The 20,277-nt window shown below is 42.5% G+C and overlaps 1 protein-coding gene and 1 long non-coding RNA gene across 2 annotated transcripts; both read right to left on the reverse strand.

Moving 5' to 3' along the window:
• Positions 1 to 2,268: 2,268 nt before the first annotated feature.
• Positions 2,269 to 5,822, reverse strand: LOC118784175 (trichohyalin-like; the record flags this gene model as incomplete). Its single annotated transcript, XM_036538245.1, has 4 exons — positions 5,774 to 5,822; positions 4,340 to 5,504; positions 3,794 to 3,931; positions 2,269 to 3,574 (listed from the first exon to the last, which is right to left on the reverse strand). Coding segments are annotated over exons 2-4 (2,592 nt in total), but the record flags the coding sequence as incomplete, so codon positions are not given.
• Positions 5,823 to 8,864: 3,042 nt separating this feature from the next.
• Positions 8,865 to 12,451, reverse strand: LOC118773655. The gene is made up of 3 exons (XR_005004738.1): positions 12,340 to 12,451; positions 10,431 to 10,574; positions 8,865 to 8,982 (listed from the first exon to the last, which is right to left on the reverse strand). It is a non-coding gene; the product is annotated as an uncharacterized LOC118773655 (long non-coding RNA).
• Positions 12,452 to 20,277: the final 7,826 nt, after the last annotated feature.

Below are 20,277 nucleotides of genomic sequence, written 5' to 3' on the forward strand. Positions count from 1 at the left end.
CCAATGCCACCACCTTCGATAACCCGGTCTGGTCCGGAGCTAGAGGCTTCGAGCAATCACAAACAAATTGTACAATAAAAATACTCTTTTTTTTGTACGTCATAATTCATGCATAGGTCGGGGCAAAACAGTTGGCCTCTTAGTAGTAGTTAGTAATAATAGTAATAATAGTAATAATTAGTCCATTGCGCGAGTAACCTGGAGGCACCCCACACCCTCTCAATATCCCTACATGCAAAAGGGCTAGATTTCAAAGACTAGTATTAGCCTATAAGCCATTATAAGGCACACCAACATGACCCCACTACACACTATCACAAGGTCCATCAGCACACCCACACTAGAGACCCAATAGACCAGTGTTTCCCTCTCCTGGAGGACCCCTTGGCCTGCATGTTTTAGATCTCTCCCTGCTCCAACACAGCTGAATCAAATGATAAGTTTGTTATTAAGCAGCTTCAGGAGTTCGTAACGAGTTGAATCAGCTGTGTTGGAGCAGGGAGAGATCTAATCCCAGGTACAAATGTTAACCAATTATCCACTCCCAAAGAGGCAGGTTAACCTGCCGCCACACTTCTTTTGCCATATTTTCTCTTGGTACCATGTATTGATGAGGCTTACACACCAGCAACTGTTGTCAGAACACTCTTTACTTCTGGGCTGCATCGTCATACCACTTCCAGTCAGTGATGCCGGCAGCCGTAATCCTGTACGCACCGTGCATACATTTTTTTAATGATTTTGTTTGTTTTTTAAAATTTTATCTTGAAAATAAAATTGTGACAACAGCAGATCATGTCTTTGGATTCTTCTTTATTGAATAATGTGCTTGAGAATGAGATGCATTTTTTGGCTGTGTCCACCTTGTCCACTCATGTTACAACGCAAATGCTGTTGTAGTGAATATCGCCATATATCAGCACAAGGCCTCAGGCCGAGTACCAAAGATAATCACAGCCATGCTGATATTCAGTATAACAGCACGACATCCAGTGTGATGTTGCTTTTATACAACAGTTTTACAAATGATGTTGTTCATCAAGTAACGATAATTTGAGACAATTTTTTTGTCATTTATTCGGCTCCGCTGACACAAATAGTTCCTTCAGGATTACATTTACACGTGCTGTCAAGTAACACATGAACAGTTGCTTGACTGCAGGTTAGTTAGCTAGCTAGCTAGCTGCCTGCTTTTTATCATACACGAAAACGCTAGCTAGTTACTTTCTTTCATACCTAACAGCAGGCTCACCAGCTGTATATCCTACACGTAAAGGCAAAGAAGCCACTTTTAATCATAGCCCATAACAGGCTAGCGAGCTACGTTTTAGCATACATGGATAGGCTAGATATATACGGTAGGCTTGCTAGCTAGCTATTGTTTATCATACCCAACTGCAGGCTATCTAGGTTCTTGTTCATCATAATCAGAAACATATTCACATTTGCGGTGTCGGTAAATGCGAATTAAGTTCGCATTGGTGTAATCAACGATTGAATCAGTAAAGCGGAATGATATATGTATATTTAAAACTGCCAGTGCTGTCATACTGAATATCTTTCTCTCAGTCTCCAGCCTCTTTCTTTGTTCTTCCTCTCTGATTTTTCCCTCAGTCTCTCTTCATCTTTCTCTCCTCCTCCTCGCTGGTCTTTCTCTCAGCCTCTTGCGTCTTTCTCTCCTCTTCTTTACTGATCTCTCTCTCAGCCTGCATCCTCTTTCTCTCCTGCTTCCTTCTCCTCTCTTCCTCTCTGATCTCTCTCTCAGTCTCCTGCCTCCTTCTCTCGTCCTCCTCTCTGATCTCTCCCAGTCTCCTCCCTCTTTCTCTCCTCTTCCTCTCTGATTTTTCCCTCAGTCTCCAGCCTCTTTCTCTCTTCTTCCTCTGTGATCTTTCTCTCAGCCTCCAGCCTCTTTCTCCTCTCAGCCTGTCTGACTCTTCTCTCATTCTCCTGCCTCTTTCTTTCTCCTTCCCCTCTGATCTTTCCCTCACTCTCCTCACTCTTTCTCTCCTCTTCCTCTCTGATCTTTCCCTCAGTCTCCTCACTCTTTCTCTCCTCTTCCCTTCTGATCTTTCCCTCAGTCTCCAGCCTCTTTCCTTCTTCTTCCTCTCTGATTTTCCCCTCAGTCTCCAGCCTCTTTCTTTCTTTTTCCTCTCTGATTTTTCCCTCAGTCTCCTCACTATTTCTCTCCTCTTTCTCTCTGATCTTTCCCTCAGTCTCCTCACTCTTTCTCTCCTCTTCCTCTCTGATCTTTCCCTCAGTCTCCTGCCTCTTTCCTTCTTCTTCCTCTCTGATTTTTCCCTCAGTCTCCAGCCTCTTTCTCTCCTCTTCCTCTCTGATCTTTCCCTCAGTCTCCTCACTCTTTCTCTCCTCTTCCTCTCTGATCTTCCCCTCAGTCTCCTCACTCTTTCTCTCCTCTTCCTCTCTGATCTTTCCCTCAGTCTCCTCACTCTTTCTCTCCTCTTCCTCTCTGATCTTTCCCTCAGTCTCCTGCCTCTTTCCTTCTTCTTCCTCTCTGATCTTTCCCTCAGTCTCCTCACTCTTTCTCTCCTCTTCCTCTCTGATCTTTCCCTCAGTCTCCAGCCTCTTTCTCTCCTCTTCCTCTCTGATCTTTCCCTCAGTCTCCTCACTCTTTCTCTCCTCTTCCTCTCTGATCTTTCCCTCAGTCTCCTGCCTCTTTCCTTCTTCTTCCTCTCTGATCTCTCTCTCAGCCTCCCGCCTCTTTCTCTCTTCTTCTCTGATCTCTCTTCCAGCCTCCTGCCTCTTTCTCCTCTCAGCCTGTCTGACTCTTCTCTCATTCTCCTGCCTCTTTCTTTCTCCTTCCCCTCTGATCTTTCCCTCACTCTCCTCACTCTTTCTCTCCTCTTCCTCTCTGATCTTTCCCTCAGTCTCCTCACTCTTTCTCTCCTCTTCCTCTCTGATCTTTCCCTCAGTCTCCTGCCTCTTTCCTTCTTCTTCCTCTCTGATTTTTCCCTCAGTCTCCAGCCTCTTTCTCTCCTCTTCCTCTCTGATCTTTCCCTCAGTCTCCTCACTCTTTCTCTCCTCTTCCTCTCTGATCTTCCCCTCAGTCTCCTCACTCTTTCTCTCCTCTTCCTCTCTGATCTTTCCCTCAGTCTCCTCACTCTTTCTCTCCTCTTCCTCTCTGATCTTTCCCTCAGTCTCCTCACTCTTTCTCTCCTCTTCCTCTCTGATCTTTCCCTCAGTCTCCTCACTCTTTCTCTCCTCTTCCTCTCTGATCTTTCTCTCAGTCTCCAGCCTCTTTCTCTCCTCTTCCTCTCTGATCTTTCCCTCAGTCTCCTGCCTCTTTCCTTCTTCTTCCTCTCTGATCTTTCCCTCAGTCTCCTCACTCTTTCTCTCCTCTTCCTCTCTGATCTTTCCCTCAGTCTCCAGCCTCTTTCTCTCCTCTTCCTCTCTGATCTTTCCCTCAGTCTCCTCACTCTTTCTCTCCTCTTCCTCTCTGATCTTTCCCTCAGTCTCCTGCCTCTTTCCTTCTTCTTCCTCTCTGATCTCTCTCTCAGCCTCCCGCCTCTTTCTCTCCTCTTCTCTGATCTCTCTTCCAGCCTCCTGCCTCTTTCTCCTCTCAGCCTGTCTGACTCTTCTCTCATTCTCCTGCCTCTTTCTTTCTCCTTCCCCTCTGATCTTTCCCTCACTCTCCTCACTCTTTCTCTCCTCTTCCTCTCTGATCTTTCCCTCAGCCTTCTTCCTCTTTCTCTCCTTTTCCTCTCTGATATTTCCCTCAGTCTCCCCCCTCTTTCTCTCCTCTTCCTCTCTGATCTTTCCTTCAGTCTCCAACCACTTCCTCTCCTCTTCTTCTCTGATTTTTCTCTCAGCCTCCTCCCTCTTTCTCTCCTCTTCGTCTCTGATTTTTCTCTCACCCTCCTGCCTCTTTCTCTCTTCTTCCTCTTTGATTTTTCTCTCAGTCTCCTGCCTCCTTCTCTCCTCCTCATCTCTGATGTCTCTCTCAGCCTTCTGCCTCCTTCTCTCCTCCTCATCTCTGATGTCTCTCTCAGACTCCAGCCTCCTTCTCTCCTCTTTCTTCTGTATCACTTTGTAAGCAGATTTTGTTACCACTGCAAATATTATTACCCCTACTACCATAACTACTATTATCCTACGGCCACATGTCTGAGCCAAGTTGCTTATCTTGTTCCGGTGTCTCTCTCCTTCACTGATATTTCTCTCAGATTCTTCACTCTGTGTCTTCTCATTTGCTGTCATGATTTTCTCAGACTTCTTCCCCTGTCCCTCCTCCTCTCGTACCCCACTCTCTCCCCTCTGTGTCTCTTCCTGTTCTGTGATCTTTGTCTCAGACTTCGCACACTTGGTCTCAGACTCCTCCCACTTTCTCTTTTCCTCTTCTCTAATTATTCTCTCAGACTCCTCCCTTTTTTTTTGCTCTTCCTCTTTCACCATTTTCTGAACTGCTTCCCTCTTTTTCTCCTCCTCCTCTCTGATCTCTCTCTCAGACTCCTTCCTCTTTCTCTCCTCCTCCTCTCTGATCTCTGTCTCGGCCTCCTTCCTCTTTCTCTCCTCCTCCTCTCTGACCTCTGTCTCGGCCTCCTTCCTCTTTCTCTCCTCCTCCTCATTGAGCTTTCTCTCAGACTCCTTCCTCTTTCTCTCTTCTTCTTCTCTAATCATTCTCTCTGACTCCTTCCTCTTTCTCTCTTCTTCTTCTCTAATCATTCTCTCTGACTCCTTCTTTCTCTCTTCTTCTTCTCTAATCATTCTCTCTAACTCCTCCCTCTTTCTCTCCTCCATTTTTCTTATATTTATCTCAAACTCCTCCCTTTTTCTCTCCTCCTCGTCTCGTATTGTTCTCTCTAACTCCTCCCTTTTTCTCTCCTCCTCCTCTCGTATTATTCTCTCTGACTCCTCCCTCTTTCTCTCTTCCTCTTCTCTTATCTCTCTCTGAATCTTCTGGTTTATCAAACTGAAATAATAAAACTCTCCAGTCTTAAACAATAGCGCCTCTATCTTATCAATTAGTTGTATGACCTGATCGTGGTTGTCCCTATCCTTGTTATTAAAGACATGATATCCACCACCTACGTTATTGATGAGCTCCTGAAGCTCATTGCTATGTCTCAGAAACTCCCTCACTGGTTTATTCAGCTTATCTCCCCCTGTAAACAGCACAATAGTGTACTGTAAAGCTTCTTCTCCAAAATTCTCCTGGATCCACTTTGGAGTGTTTCTCTCTTCCTCTGTGAATGTCCCCAGTCGGATCACTAGCAGGAATATGTGATTGCTGCTCTCTGCCATTTCCCGTTTGATTTGCTCGTTGGAGATGGATGTGTCAAAGATCCCTGGGGTGTCAATCACAGTAACATTTCTCCCTACCACTATTCCACTATGTTTCTCACACTTCACGGTTACAGGCAAAGGGGAAATTTCCTCTTTAAACACCTCTCTCCCCAGGATGGTGTTTCCTGTTGCACTCTTCCCTGCTCCAGTCTTACCCACCAGCACAATCCTCAGCTTATGAGGCATACATCTCACTTCTGACTCTGTGGAATAACACAGCAATTATAATTTAGTGTTAGGCATTATATCACCAGATTGAGATTTATGATGTCTAAAGACTGCATACAACAATCTTTTCTTTTGAAATGACTCCATAGATCCAGATTCTATAGTATGTATTTACATAGAACACTAAATACAGCTTCTCCCAGTTGTCACTTGCTTGTAACATTGAGTTATTCAGCATTGCCCCCTAAATGTTGTTGAAATACATCCTCCAAGAAAATAAATTAAGTAATAAGTTTATATTTACCTTTCAGGGTAAAAACATCAATCCAGACCAGTATAAATAGTGCAGTGACACCCAGTATGACAGGAATGAAGGAAAAGCCTTGTTTCCGTGAACCATTCAGAGGAATACCATATGGCCTGCGCACTGCAATAATGGAAACAGGTGTTAGTGGCATTCACAGCAGTTCAGCCTTTTTGAGGAGAATGCTTCTTTGCACTGTACAATCCTTGTTTCAGAGAAATGTTTTCTTTTATATAAAAAGCTCCTCCAAAAAACAGTCCTCGTCTCCATATCAATGTGATGCATAACAGGACATCACCAAGATGCCAACATTGGTCTTAAGCAGGTGGAGAGGGAAACACAATTGTTCATTTGATGAATATGAATAATACATTTGTGTTACTAAATAGAAAATGTAACTTTTTTTCAAAATAACACCATATAAAACATCTGTAAATAAGAGTAACAACATTCACTAGTATTGCTACTGCAGTGGTGTCATGACTGCGGCGTCTTAGCCGGTTGTTTTCTTTTCCCTGTCCATGTGCTTTTGTTTTCCTTGTGTTCCCATCACCTCATCAGCCTAGCCCTATATCTCCCTGCTTGTCTCTGTCTTGTTTGCCAGTTCGTCTCAGTTTGCTGTTTCGCTACTCGCCGTCTGTTCTGGTTTGTCTGTTGGTTCCTTTGCTTTTCCTGTTTATTCTTGACTTGGATTTCTGGACCTGATTTGTGGAATGTTTGCTGCGTTTTTCTGGTTTTGGACTTTGCCTGTTTTTCCTGACTTCGTTCCTCATTTTTGCCCTGTGGTTTTGGTCGCCGTGTCTGCCCGGTTTTTGACTCTGCCTGCCCTGACTTCGTTTTGTGGATTACCCGTTTGGATTATTAAACCTGTTTTTGGCATCCATCTCCTCTGTCTGCGCTTGAGTCCCTGCCTGAGTTCTGACAAGTGGATCTCAAACCTTGAAGCACTGATTCCAAAAGCCTCTGTACTCCATTACTGTTGTGGGCAGATAAAGGTTTTGACAGCTTTCAAAGTTGACAGTGCTATTTGTACACTGCTATACAACTGGATGAAACATTGAGATCTTGTGTGTTTAGGCAACGGCACTACCATTTGTGGTAAGACTACGTAACAAATGCAAAAGAGCTCTGCAACAAGTGAGATCCAAACCTCTATTCTCATCAAACTACTCATTCTAATTAACATCATTACCAGCTGAGCTGAAAACAAATTGGACCTTGGTCCATAGGCAATGACGTTAGTTAAATTACAAAAAATAATTAAAACCAATTCTCTAAAATTAAACCAAGTCTCAGGGAGTGATATCACCGCTGAAACTTCCTTGTTACCCGCTAGCCTATTGGCTTTATGCTCGACTCACAAGCTACTACTTTCTGCTCTGCAACACTAGGGAATTGATATCATGAATCACTGTTTTCAAGTTATGAAAAAAAATGACTTTGGCATCTAGACATAACGCTGTTTTATACAAATCCCCCAATGTGCATTATTTTAATGTCTCCACAGGAACAAAGTTGCTGATGTAAATGAAACAGGGGTGTGGCCCCAGGCCTAGTCCTGCCATCCCTGCTGTGAATTTCAAAACACTCAGTCAACGTGCTTCTTTCCAAGAGAAAGTACTGAGTTTTGTTCTAGAAATAAAGGCATGAAACACTTACTTGTTTTCAGTTTCAGATTATCTTGGTTCAGGGGCTGTGCAGCTGCCATTGGTGACTGTTGGAAAATGTAGAGACAAACTGAATATCAGGAAGCACTAAAGATTGTAACTGTATTCATAGTAATGTCAGACTACACAATAAGATGCCCCATCACAACATCCTCAATGAGAGGTCAGGTATAGAGTCGAAGGCCCACAGAGATGACAACAGTGTATTATATCCAGACAGGAGACCCATACATGTTTACAGCACAGAAGCTGTACTGACTTAGAGGAATGAGTGAATATTCAGGAAATGACTTCTATATTGGGATTCCATTGGAATGGGAACAGTACAATGAAATATAACAGTTTTTCTCCATATTAACCACTGGCTTTAATGTAGCCTACCTGTTAAAGGGGACAGTGGAACTGCTCGGCAGATGCTCTTATCCAGAGCAACTTACATAGGTTACAGTTTTTACGTTATTCATTTATACAGCAGGATATTTGCTCAGCCAGTTCTGAGTACCATCTCACACCACAGAATGAAACCATCAACCTTTGGGTTACACCACACTGCTGCTCATTGAAGTATTGCTATATGATGAATGGATGAGCATTCAGCTTTTCTCAAAGTATGCAACACACTTACTATGATTAGATGCTTAGAGTGCATCATTTCAGTTTGCATGGTTTAAAGAGAATAAAACATTAACAAACATGCACTTTACAAAGTTAATGTTGAGATGTTTTTAATAAAACAAGCCGAGCCATGGAGATAACTGTAAACCTGGACATTAACATTTTGGTAATATCATCACATGTTTATCATCCATCATTTTCTCTGGACACAGTGTGCAGCCTTTTCATGAATAGAAATGACTAAATTAGTCTATGACAAAAAAAGTTAATCACATGTACAAATCAGTAAATACACATCTGCAATAATTTGTTTACCAATAAAACAAATTGCAATTCCATTCTGAAGGAATGATAACTCCAAGGTTTCCTCAGCTTTTTCAAGTAGCTTCAAATAACTGATTGGATATTGTGGCCTAACCATCTCATCCACGGTGGCTACAAGCAACTTATCTGCTTTTCAATTACGCCTGCGCTACAAATCAGTGGTAATTATAACAAGACAGTTTTGAGCACTTCAGAACCTGAAGCGCACATTTCCCCTTTTAATATATTTCATGCAGTCAAATTGTTACTTCAAGCATAATTTTGGAGAAGAAGGAGCAACACATTTCTCATTAGCAAGGTATATGGCAAAAGCCTCTGAAAGGATACTGTGTACTTCTCACACTTCTTTCACTCTCTGCTCTGTCTCACTAAAGATCAAAAGGTTTGTTCTGTGTTCTTGCTCTGCAGACAGAGTGGTGGTGCTGGTGACTGAGTCTCTGATGCAGGTTTTCACCCACTTCCATAGATTTTCATCTTTGCCCGGACTTATCTCTTACCTCTCTATAAGGGTGGACCACCTCCCCATTTTTGGACAGTGGTGCGAACCTCCTTCTGTCCCGTGGGTACCGCCAACTTTCTACAGGACTAAGCAGGAGATTAAGTCTGGAAAGAGAGAATCCTAATCATCAGCAAAATCAGGTCAAAGTGCCTCTGGATTCATTCAATGTGAAATCAAAAGAATTCTAGGGCATTGTTTTAGATTCGTTTGTAATGTTCCCCACTGCACTGGATTCTGAACACACTGCACAGTTGCACACAGCATGCCAGTCACTCAGGAGAAAAAGTGGCCACAGCTCTGGTGAAGAATCAACTTTGAATTACACGACAATATGGGCCTATAGTAAACAGAAAAAGCCATGATTGCTCTTCTGAAAAGCAAATAATCCAACAAAGACAAATTTTGAGGACCCCCCCCCCAAGGATATGAGCAACATGTATTTAAGTCCCAAAGGATTAATGTACTTTACAAATAATTATTTGTCTGTTTTCATGCCACTTCTATGCTGACATTTCCTGTCTTTTCTGCCAGCTGACACACAAGTCTCTGTGCGCATCTCAGCTTGCGTGAAGGAAACGTCACAGCGGATGGTGGACCACCGGCTAAAGCTTAACCTGGTGCTTTACATCCCCTCCAGGTCATCTCTGTTTTCAAGACCTCTCCCTCAGCCTAGACTCTGCAAGATTTTTCACCAATAGCACTGCTAGTGTCAAAAGCCTTGGGGTAATGCTTGATAACCAACTGTCCTTCTCCTCTCAGGCTGCAGCAGTGAGTCAGGCATGCAGATTCTTTCTGTACAACATCTGAAGCATCTGCCCCTGTGTATTCTATGCAGCTGCTAGTTCAGTCCCTGGTAGTCTGATGCACAGACTTCTGTAAGTCCCTCTTTGCTTGTCTTCCTGCCGGTGCCATCAAACCCCTACAACTGATACAGAATGCAGCTGCACGACTGTCTACAACCTGCCTGAATGTAGTCAAGTCACACCCCTCCTCAGCTCACTTCACTAGCTTTCAATTATTGCTAGCATCAAGTTCAAAACCTTGTTGCTACCATACAGGACAGTGAACGGGACAGCCCCCTCATACTTACAGTCCGTCCTCAAAGCATATGTACCGCCCAGATCACTATGCTCTGCCACCATAGGTCAACTAACTGTCCCATCTTAATGGGGTCACTCCTTTCAGACATGACACCTGTCTGTACTGGTCCCACAGTGGTAATGGATTTAGTGACGGCAATGTATGATTGTGTGTAATGGCTTGTCTTAGTTTTTAGGCTGTCTAGTCAGGTTAGCACATGGTAACTTCTGGTAGGGCTTGAATGGTGTTCTGCTCACACTCACTGGTTTGGGAGCATTGCTAAGCTGGTCTGACATTATTGCTTATTCAGCATGGAATTCTTGTGCTGGAAGTCCCTCTAGATAAGATCATCTGCTAAATAAATGTAATATTATGTAATATCAACAAAATTGTGATAAACAAGAACCTCAGAACTAGGTCACTGAGTCTAAAAAGGCATGGTTACCAAATTAGAATGTGCACTGACTCTCACCTCATGCTCTCAGGGCTTGTGGTTCCATAAATTTTTCCTTCTCCAAAGGAAGTCCCCCCATCCTGAAGCTTAACAAAGAGACTCATTTCAGAGGCAGCACTGGAGAGGAAAATGGGAAGGACCTTGGGAGTTTGGACAGTAGACCTGTAAATGTGGGGGTAATGGACAGCACAGTGATTAAACCCTGTTTTCTTTCAACAACACACCAGCTAATAAATGCACACAAACTATAAATGTTCAAATATGTTTTAAACAAGCTTGGCTGTGTCAGGACTTTCTCCAGACAGCGGTAATTGACGCGCTGTACTCCCTGGGAGAGCGAGGGGGCTCGGGCGTTTCGGGTTTGTGACGGGATTCGCCGCCTGGTGCGTGCTCCGCACCTCTTGCCTATCTGGTTAAGGGGACGCCAGGACTATTTAGGCAGGTGAGTGGGAGCAGCACGAGAGAGACGCTGGGAGGCCGAGTGCGTGGGGTTTTACTGTGGGGATTTTCCGTTGGTCATTTTTTTCCGTTGAACGTGCCGGCACTGTTACTTTTCAGTTGGTTATTTTCTTTTTGTTTTTTTTTTTTGCATTTGGGTTGAGCCCCGGGAGTCGCGTCCCGGGCGGAATTTTGAGACCATTTTGCGTGGTTAATTTCCTTTGCTTTTGGGTGTGCGTGGATGAGAGGTTTGTCTTTGTGTGTTTTTAGGCGGCTCCAGGGAAAAGCGGCGACTAGAAGAGTGAACGCGGCGAGTCCTTGAGGGAGAAGGGAAACGCTGAACGGTTCCGGGACGCAGCCGGGACCGAAGAGAGCCCTCACACCGCGAAAGTGCGTGTGCGAGAGATGGTTCCCCGGTTCAGAGGGAAGCGACACCGCGAACCGGCGATTGTGTGCGTGAGTCCCCGGAACGAGGTGGAGAGGGAGGAGGGCAGACCGGCTGTTGAACAGTTTCCCTCAAGGCTACCCCGCGGAGCTGGCACAAGCTGCTAGCGGGAAGACTACGTGGGTCGCCGCCGGAGCCGTCAGCCCGTCCAGAGGAGCAACGCGGAGGGCTTTGTCTTTTTGCGTTTCCTTTTATTTTGGGACGTAGGTGAGGCCCGGCACGGTGGAGTTGGAATCTCCCCTTTACTTAAGACACTAGTATCCACAGAACATCTAAAACGAACGTTTGTTTTAATTGGCTTGTCTGAACATCATGAGTAAACTTGTTCAATCTTGTAGGGCCTTGCTTTGATGTGCAGCACGCATGTAGTGTGGGCATGTTTTAAAAAGCGGTGTCATATTTTTTTGGAAACCTTTTACAAGAGGTTACCACACACGGTCCTGAATTTCAGCAACCTAAAAATATCAAACCGGGACCAACAAATGCTTACTGTATTTGTCCCTTCTGAATTATGGATGTAGTCGTGTTGAGACTCCTCTTCCCCAGAACGTTCAGTAGGCTAACGGGTGTCTACAATCTTAATTTCTTCCTCATTTTTACCATTGTTTCGTTTTGGGAATTGGTCTACTTGACATACAAATCTTCGCGCATGGCCACAGGCCAGTTTAGTAAACACTTTATTATCGTTGCTTCGTTTCCGGAACTAGACTACAAATGTTTTCGCACATCGACACAAGTCAATGTTGTCCAGCAAGAGTTTTGTGCAATAACGCAATGGTGGTCATTTCCTAAAACACCCCTACATTTTACTGTCATGTATTTACCCATTTGTTCACTTCTCCGTCTGTGTTCCCTGCGTATACACACTGTAACAAACACTTAATGGATAAAGTCATTACTGATTCTTTAAACCACACCTGTGGACCATCACTTGACGACCGAATTGCCATGATTTGGATCAACAAAAAGATACTAAAAAGGTAATAGGTGCTGCAGAAGACAATTTTTACCCGGTACCTTGATATTTAATTCAGACTTGCCTACCTGCTGTTCTGGATTGTCTTTGATCAGCGGGAGTTCGGGTTTAAAGCACGACCATTCAGGCAGTCGCGAGACGGACGGCTCGGGAAAGAAACGCTTTGCGCCGCAGGTTTTACATTTATATATTTGTTTCGGTTTCGTTTCTTTTCGTTTTGTTTCGTTTCGTTTAGTTTTCGTGGTTTTTTCCGGTCTGGATCTTGGTTATCGTTTTCGGCCGGGTTTTCTTTTCGGTTGGGGAATATTTTTGGTTAAGTTTGGTTTCGTTTCTTTTGTGTGTTGGGGAGAGATCCCGGGAGGCGATCTCTTTTTAATAGGTGCGGGAGTGAGGAGTGAGTGACGGCAGAGCGCTGCAGATCCGGACCGCTTCCAGAAGTGACGCCCGGGCCAGGCAAAGCAGTGGAAGCCGGCGGGAGGAGAAAAGCGAGGCTGGAGCGGCGGCACCCCAGGCTGGGCAGGAGGCGAATCGGGGCGGTGCCCCTGTGCAGTAAGGAACGTGACTGGCGGTGTTGCCACTTGTGTGTGTGCGCGATCCTGATTGCAGTCTGCCCAGCCTAGCAGAGCCGAGAGGGGTCTCGTTTCTGCCATCGGGGCCGGCGCTGGAGGCGAGTCTGTGGAGTCACCGTGTGGAGTGTGTGTGTGTGTGTGTGTGTGTGTGTGCACGGGGTAGTGTGGAGTGCGTGAGCCGTCCCTTTCAATTCCCTTTCAATAAAGCTTTTGTACCCGTAGTCCTACGTCCTGGTCGTATGTGGCGGGCGGATCTATTGGGTTACCTGAGTTGGGTGCCGGGGGCCAACGTTGGCGGTTGTGGCTCTCGGAACCCCCTGACATTGCTCGAAATCAGGGCATTAGCTTGATCAAAGCTGTCCATTGCATGAAGGCAGTCGAACTTTACAGTTAATATTTCACCATCTTACCTTTAATCTGGCGTTATAGGAGCAAAGTTTAAAAGGTATTCTAAAAAGATATAATGACGTCTGAGTATTTCAGCAAACATTCATTGTCTTTTACATGTCAAAACGAGCAAAATGTAATACGCGGGCTCACCTGCGCACAATCACGAACGCACACAGACTTACATTTCCGTGTGACAGTAATATTAAATGTGTTTCTGAATTTCAGCAGCCTAAAAATGTCAACCCGAGACCAATAAACTGCTTACTGTCTTCGTCCCCTCTGAAGTATGGTTGTAGCCGTGTTGTGACTCCTCTTCCCCAGAACATTCAATAATAGGTGTGTCTACAATCTTCCTCAATTTTCTTCCTCATTTTTACCATTGTTTCGTTTTGGGTATTGGTCAACTTGACATGCAAAAATATTCGCGCATGGCCACAGGCCAATTAAGTCTACCAGGAGTGAAGTGAATTAATGCAATGATGTTAATTTTATATAATAAGCTCACTCTTTACTGCCTTGTATTTGGCCATCTCTTAAGCTCTGCAGGCCGTTATTGCTTTTTTGTTACACAAGAACAAAAACTCTAAACGGATGAAGTCATAACTCTATCAGATATATATTTTGTGTGTGTGTGTGTGTGTGTGTGTGTGTGTGTGTGTGTGTGTGTGTGTGTGTGTGACTATTTTAGCTAACTTTCTTTTTCACGGCAACACGAACAAAATATTATGCGCGCGTGCACCTGCGCAGTCACATACGCACACAGACATCATACGTTTCCGTGTCACAGTAATATTAAATGTATTCTTGAATTACATTGTTGCTTACAAGAACAACACAAACTAGAAACGCATAAAGTCATAACTCTTTCTGTAAATTAACCTGGTGGATTCTCCTTTTAAAAATCGTATTTCAATGACTTCAGTCAACACACCTGGACCAAAACACGAAAGGAAGTCGTTAGGTGTTACGGCAGACTTTTTTTTCCTTGAAACTGAATTCGGTCCTTTACACATCTCCTAAGACCGTAATGTAGAAATACATTTTAAGATTCCGCTTTAAGATACAATTAGCTTCCTTCTGAAATGGGTGTAACTACCACGAAAAGGGATGTTTCAGTTTTAGCAGGATATCGTTATCTTGTTTCAAATGTACAACACGACTATTCTGTTCGAAAACATGTCATTAGCTTTATCATCCTTGTCAATTTTAGAGTCCATCAAACCTGTCGACGATTTACAATAAATACTTCATCGGGTTAACTTGAATCTCTTTATCATCAAAATTCCTTCAGTCACCCGACATTCTTCATTCTAACAGCCAACGACAGCTGAAGTTTTCAGGTAACTTTAATTTCCTGTTAGACTTTTTAGATGCGCGCATTCACGCACTAACCCACACACGTTTTCTCTCTCTCTCTGCCCCTGTATCTGTGTGTCTATGTATATCTAATTAATAACATGCTTTGTGATTAATCTAAATTAATCGCATACATCAATATTTGCCGTGAGAAGCATTTTATGTTCAAACTGTGCTTTATACAACAGTTAGTTTTGACCAAGTAATTTGATTGGACAAGAGGCATTCCATGAGTGCACATATTCAGTAGGCCTATAACAGCACTGGCACTTTTAACTATACATGATTCACTCCGCTTTTCCGCGTTTCCGTGTATGATATAAAAGAACCTAGTTAGCCTGAAGTTGAGTATGATAAATGCTTAAATGCACAGTGACGTATGGGGTCAAGGGGCATCATAGAGTGCGATTAATCTGCGTTAATTTTTTTGACGCGTTATTTTTTCCATAATTAATTAGACTAATCTAAATTAAAACGTTATTTTGACAACCCAAATTATATAAATTATATATAAATAAATTATATTATACGGGTCAGGGCTGTTGTCCCACTCTACCACTTCCACACGTTTTTTCACTCGGCAGCCGGGTGGATCACAGGTTCTCTTTATTTGCTGAAACGTGGTACAGTGCAGTCAGCGTGATTAGGTGTCGGGATATACACCACTCAGCAGTCAGATTATGTGTCATGATATATATAAATCATTATATGTAAATTGGGCACGACCAAAATAACAAAAGACACATAATGTGCCCACAAGAAAGACAAAAACACTTTCGTTCATACCTGTTACCCTTGTAAAACCATGTGATCCATTTTTATTACAATAAAGTACAAAACTGAGAACATGACATAAACTCTACATGAGTATCACGAGTGTTACGAACACGTCATAATGCATCTTGCCAGTCTGATCAGACCACCACGCTCAACTGGGGTCGGCTAAACTAACTAGTAAGCAGCTCATACAACATGACTGTCGTTGTAAATAAAACCATTGGTATGGTAACGATTTAATGCTAATAGAACCCTTGGTGACGATAACAAATCCCAAAATTATTACCTGAAACGAGTGCAGTCAGCGTGATTAGGTCTCGGGATATACACTAGATAATAATATGAAATAGGCGGCAATTAGCATGCAAGTTCAATATGGCAGTGTCTCTAAAACACAATCTTAAGAGCACATAAATCGTTCAGTGAATTCAAAATAGTGAACTTAAATAATTAGAAAGACATTGCAAAACAAAACATAGCATTTCTGAACTCTTAATATAATAATAATCCCCCTTGATGAACAATAAAACAAATAATTCACAGAACAATTGACATCAATGCGTAAATAGAGTAAATGATTATGCTCGCGAAACAGCTCAGATTGTCTAGTTTGTGTGCTATTGCGAAAGCTACAGCATGAGGTTAATTAACAAGGATTTGAACAATTAAGTGTCAAGTAATCCCAAAGCTTTCTCTTAAATGATTCACATTATAGCTTTCTTGTGTTACAAAATTCAAATTACAAAACGGAGCTAAATTTAGTTAGATTTAAATTACTGAGAATAAACTTTTAGGTTAGGTTGAGTGCAATGAACAATAACGTTCAGAACACAGACCTCACAAAAGCTGTGATGTGTCATGAGCATTTAATGTAATTTAAATCGATAAATGTCATCCTTGTTAATTAAACAATCTCACGATGTAGCTTTCGCAAGCACACAAACTACAGACAATCTGCGCTGTTTCGCGAGCATAATCATTTACTCAATTTACGCGATTGGTGTCAATTATTCTGTGAATTATTTGTTTTATTGTTAATCAAGGATGATAAAGGGGAACAGATTGAAAGTAATGATAGATTTAAAGGTAATGTTTCAGCCTCCCCTGTTTCCAGCTCACCAGCCGCCACTGATATATATATATAAATTTTAGAGATGTACAGACACGTCATTATCTGTATCTGTTCAACCGACAAAATTATCTGTCTCTATCTGTATTCGGATAGTAGATCGGAGGTAAGTGTGGTTTATACCGGAAGTCACGGTAAATCGGGCAAATGTTTTTTTCGTAGTGCCCCATTCCGATTTCGATTCCGATTGTTTTTTTTTAAATGGAGGAAATCAACGTCCAGCTGCCACTGACCAGGTGGGGCGACTACAGAACAGAGCGATCACTTTTCAATAATGTGTAGTAAACGAAACGACGAGTTAGTGAAATCAAAGTCCTATGCTGTAAACAGAATGGGCAATTTTATCTTGTGGTCACACACAATGATACGAAACGATCTGAAGAAACATAATGGCTGCCGCACAGACATGTCAATCATGGCTTTTCCACCCCGAATAATAACGAGCAACTTCGGGGCGAAGAAATATGTTTCCATATATGGAATATATGTAGCCTATTCGGATTCGGCTACATCCCTAATATGCTGCTGCCCTCCATGTGCTGCCAAAACATATACAGTATGTATATGTGTATATATAGTCATATACGTTTGTAGTCATTGTATGTGTGTGTGTGTGTGTCTGTGTATGTGTGTATCAAAACGACAGAATATGATGGGCGTGCATATATACACTTTCTACATTTCCGTGTGACATTCATATGAAATACCTACATTTTAGCAGCCCTTAAATGTCATACCCAGCTCAGAAAAGTGCTTACCATATTTTCCCCTTTTGATGTGTTATGTATCTTTGTCTTAGGAGCCTATAGACTACACCAGTTAAGAATTAGTTTTAAGATTTTTTTTTCAGTATTCCAAAAGAAAACACAAGGCTATCTTGCATCTGATATTCTTGTCTTACTAGGCTTGAATGATGACAGCCTGTAATTCTGCATTAAGTTTGCCAGTACTGCACTCTGGGCCTTCATTTCTGTAAATTTCGTGTCTATTAAACTACACTAATAACTGAAATTACAGTATAAATGGAAATAATCAGCAATTGTAATAATTTTTGTCATGTGGGAATAGCATGACTGTAGTTGCATTTACTATTGTACGGTATATGTGGGCCTACAGCTTTTAACGGATTGTTTTTGAATGAAAAGTAACCTGCGTTGTACAGGTAGAAAGAGAGGTTTTTGACTTGTGGCTCTTTTCATATTGGATATACAGTACTGTGCAAAAGTCTTAGGCACATAAGATTTTTCACCAAACATTTGTCTTAAAACAGTTCTTTTCTATCTTATAACAAATATCATATTTTAGATTTCCAAACATTTCTTTTGAAAATAGTGAAATGTGCCACTAAGACTAAATAAAGAAAGTGGGAAACTAACACAAAAAACTTTCCAGACCTTCCAAACCTTTTTTGTAGGCATATACTCCAATGCATGATAAAACAACTCTACCAAACAACTAAACAAAACAGGTGGTAACTGATGTTGGACGAGAAGGCCTGGCTTGCAGTCTCCGTTCCAGTTCATCCCAAAGGTGCTCGATGGGGTTGAGGTCAGGGCTCTGTCTAGTCAGGTTCTTCCACACCAAACTCATCAAACCATGTCTTTATAGTCCTTGCTGAAGCATTAAGATTGCCCTTCACTGGAGATAAGGGGCCTAGCCCAAACCCTGAAAAACAGGTGTGGCCAAATACTTTTGTCCATATACTTTATATATATATATATATATATATATATATATATATATATATATATATAATACACTGTAAAAATGTTTAAAAAGAAGTAAGGGAGACCAAAAGGTTTTCTGAGGAACTATGAAAGAAAAAATAATCAAAAATTTTATTTCATTCAGGAGATTTTCTCTGCCTACGGGAAGATAAAGATAATTGATAAGCCTGTGAATAGCCTCCACCCATCTGGTGAGGCGGAGGAGGCCCTCATGCATATAGACGGAGGTGGGTGGAGTCTTCAGTTGTAAATATAGAATTTGTTTTTGAACAACATTTATTTGATTTGAGGTATTCCCATGCAATACACTTGGGTCCAGATCACATCCAGTTCACCTCTACGCTATGTGGATTTAACAGTGTTAATGTATCATACGTCTGGAGTGAAATCATTAGTTTCACTGAGGTACTGAATGATGATTGCTATATACTGTTTTTGGGTGCAGTGAGGCGATTTCCTCCTTCCTGCCAGACACGCCCGCATTTCTCTGACTCCTAGAAATAAAGTTCTTCTGTTTTTTTCTTCCTGCTTTCACTGACCTCTGTGTAAAATTCCTTAAAGATAAAAAAACATGCAGGAAATGCACTCAGTATTACAGCACAAAAGCACATTAAGGATCCTTAAGAAAAATCCTAGCTTGAGATCTGCACACTAAACCCATAAAACTGTAATGATCCTTTACAAACACTAGATGTCAGAATTGTGCGTAGTACAGAGAACAGTGTTTCTGCCAATAACGCAGACTCTGAATCAGCACAAAACATTTATAGACATAAAACTAAAATGATTTATGTAACAATTATGACATTCCAGTGCACATATAAACAATATGACAAAAATCAGAAACATAATATCTAAAACACATCTGGATGGTAAGCAGAGGAGATGAGCTTGGCTGTTTTTCAGATTGTCTTCAATATGCTGTTCACCGTAATAATTCACACATTTGTGTTGGATATTAGGGCCAGAAGACACCAGACCTATTTGCTGTGAAAATCTTGATCGTGAGCAATCCCTACTCCTCATTTTGTTGTGCCCAGGATAGCCTATCGGATGCCGGGAGAAATATTCACGCATATGCTCTTTGTCAGTTACACACTTTTCATATCCAGCAAATGTTTTACTGCCTACAATTCAGTGAGATGCCTGTGTGTTGGGTGTACGCCTTCACAGGGTGCTCATCTGATCTTTTCCAAGACTTCTTCAATTGTTTAGAACAGGGAGTTCACAAGAGGAGCTGAGAGGACTGCTGGTCTATCCCTCATCATGATTCCCTGTGTTATCCCCTCTCTACTACATAGCTATAAAGACTTTGTGAATTCCATTTTATGAAACTCTTGCTATCCTCCCGCTCCACAGGGCGATGTCTTTGCTGAGCTGTCGGTTCAGGCTCAGCTGCTCTACACTGCTGGAGTTTTGCTTCTGTTCCTCCAGCCCCTGGAACCACTCTTCTCCAGCTCACACAAAACGGTGCTGCTTGCCTTGTTTCTCAGTTGCTCTCCGGGCCTCACAACATTTTCACCCAATCGCTATAGCTACCACAAGCAGTCAGCATCTATGTCGTAACCCAGGTTTTGACCTGGATCTCCGTCAACAGCACAGTTCCTGTGGCAGTACAGTGTAGTGGTAAGGACCAGCAGTGTGGTGTAGCGTTAAGGAGCAGCAGTGTAGCATAGCAATAAGGAGCAGCAGTGTAGTGTAGCGATAAGGAGCAGCAGTGTAGCGTAGTGTTAAGGAGCAGCAGTGTGGTGTAGTGTTAAGGAGCAGCAGTGTAGTGTAGCGATAAGGAGCAGCATTGTGGTGTGGCGGTAAGGAGCAGCAGTGTGGTGTAGTGTTAAGGAGCAGCAGTGTAGTGTAGCGATAAGGAGCAGCATTGTGGTGTGGCGGTAAGGAGCAGCAGTGTGGTGTAGACGTAAAGAGCAGCAAATTCATTATTATATGTTATTATGATTATTGTTATAAAAACAGGAAGAGAAATATGCTATAATGGTTTGTCCCAGCAGTATGGAATAGTATTATCACCTGATTTTATCAGATATTAAACAGAATGCATTGTAA

The sequence above is a fragment of the Megalops cyprinoides genome, chromosome 1, assembly GCF_013368585.1.
Source record: "Megalops cyprinoides isolate fMegCyp1 chromosome 1, fMegCyp1.pri, whole genome shotgun sequence".
NCBI lineage: Eukaryota > Metazoa > Chordata > Actinopteri > Elopiformes > Megalopidae > Megalops > Megalops cyprinoides.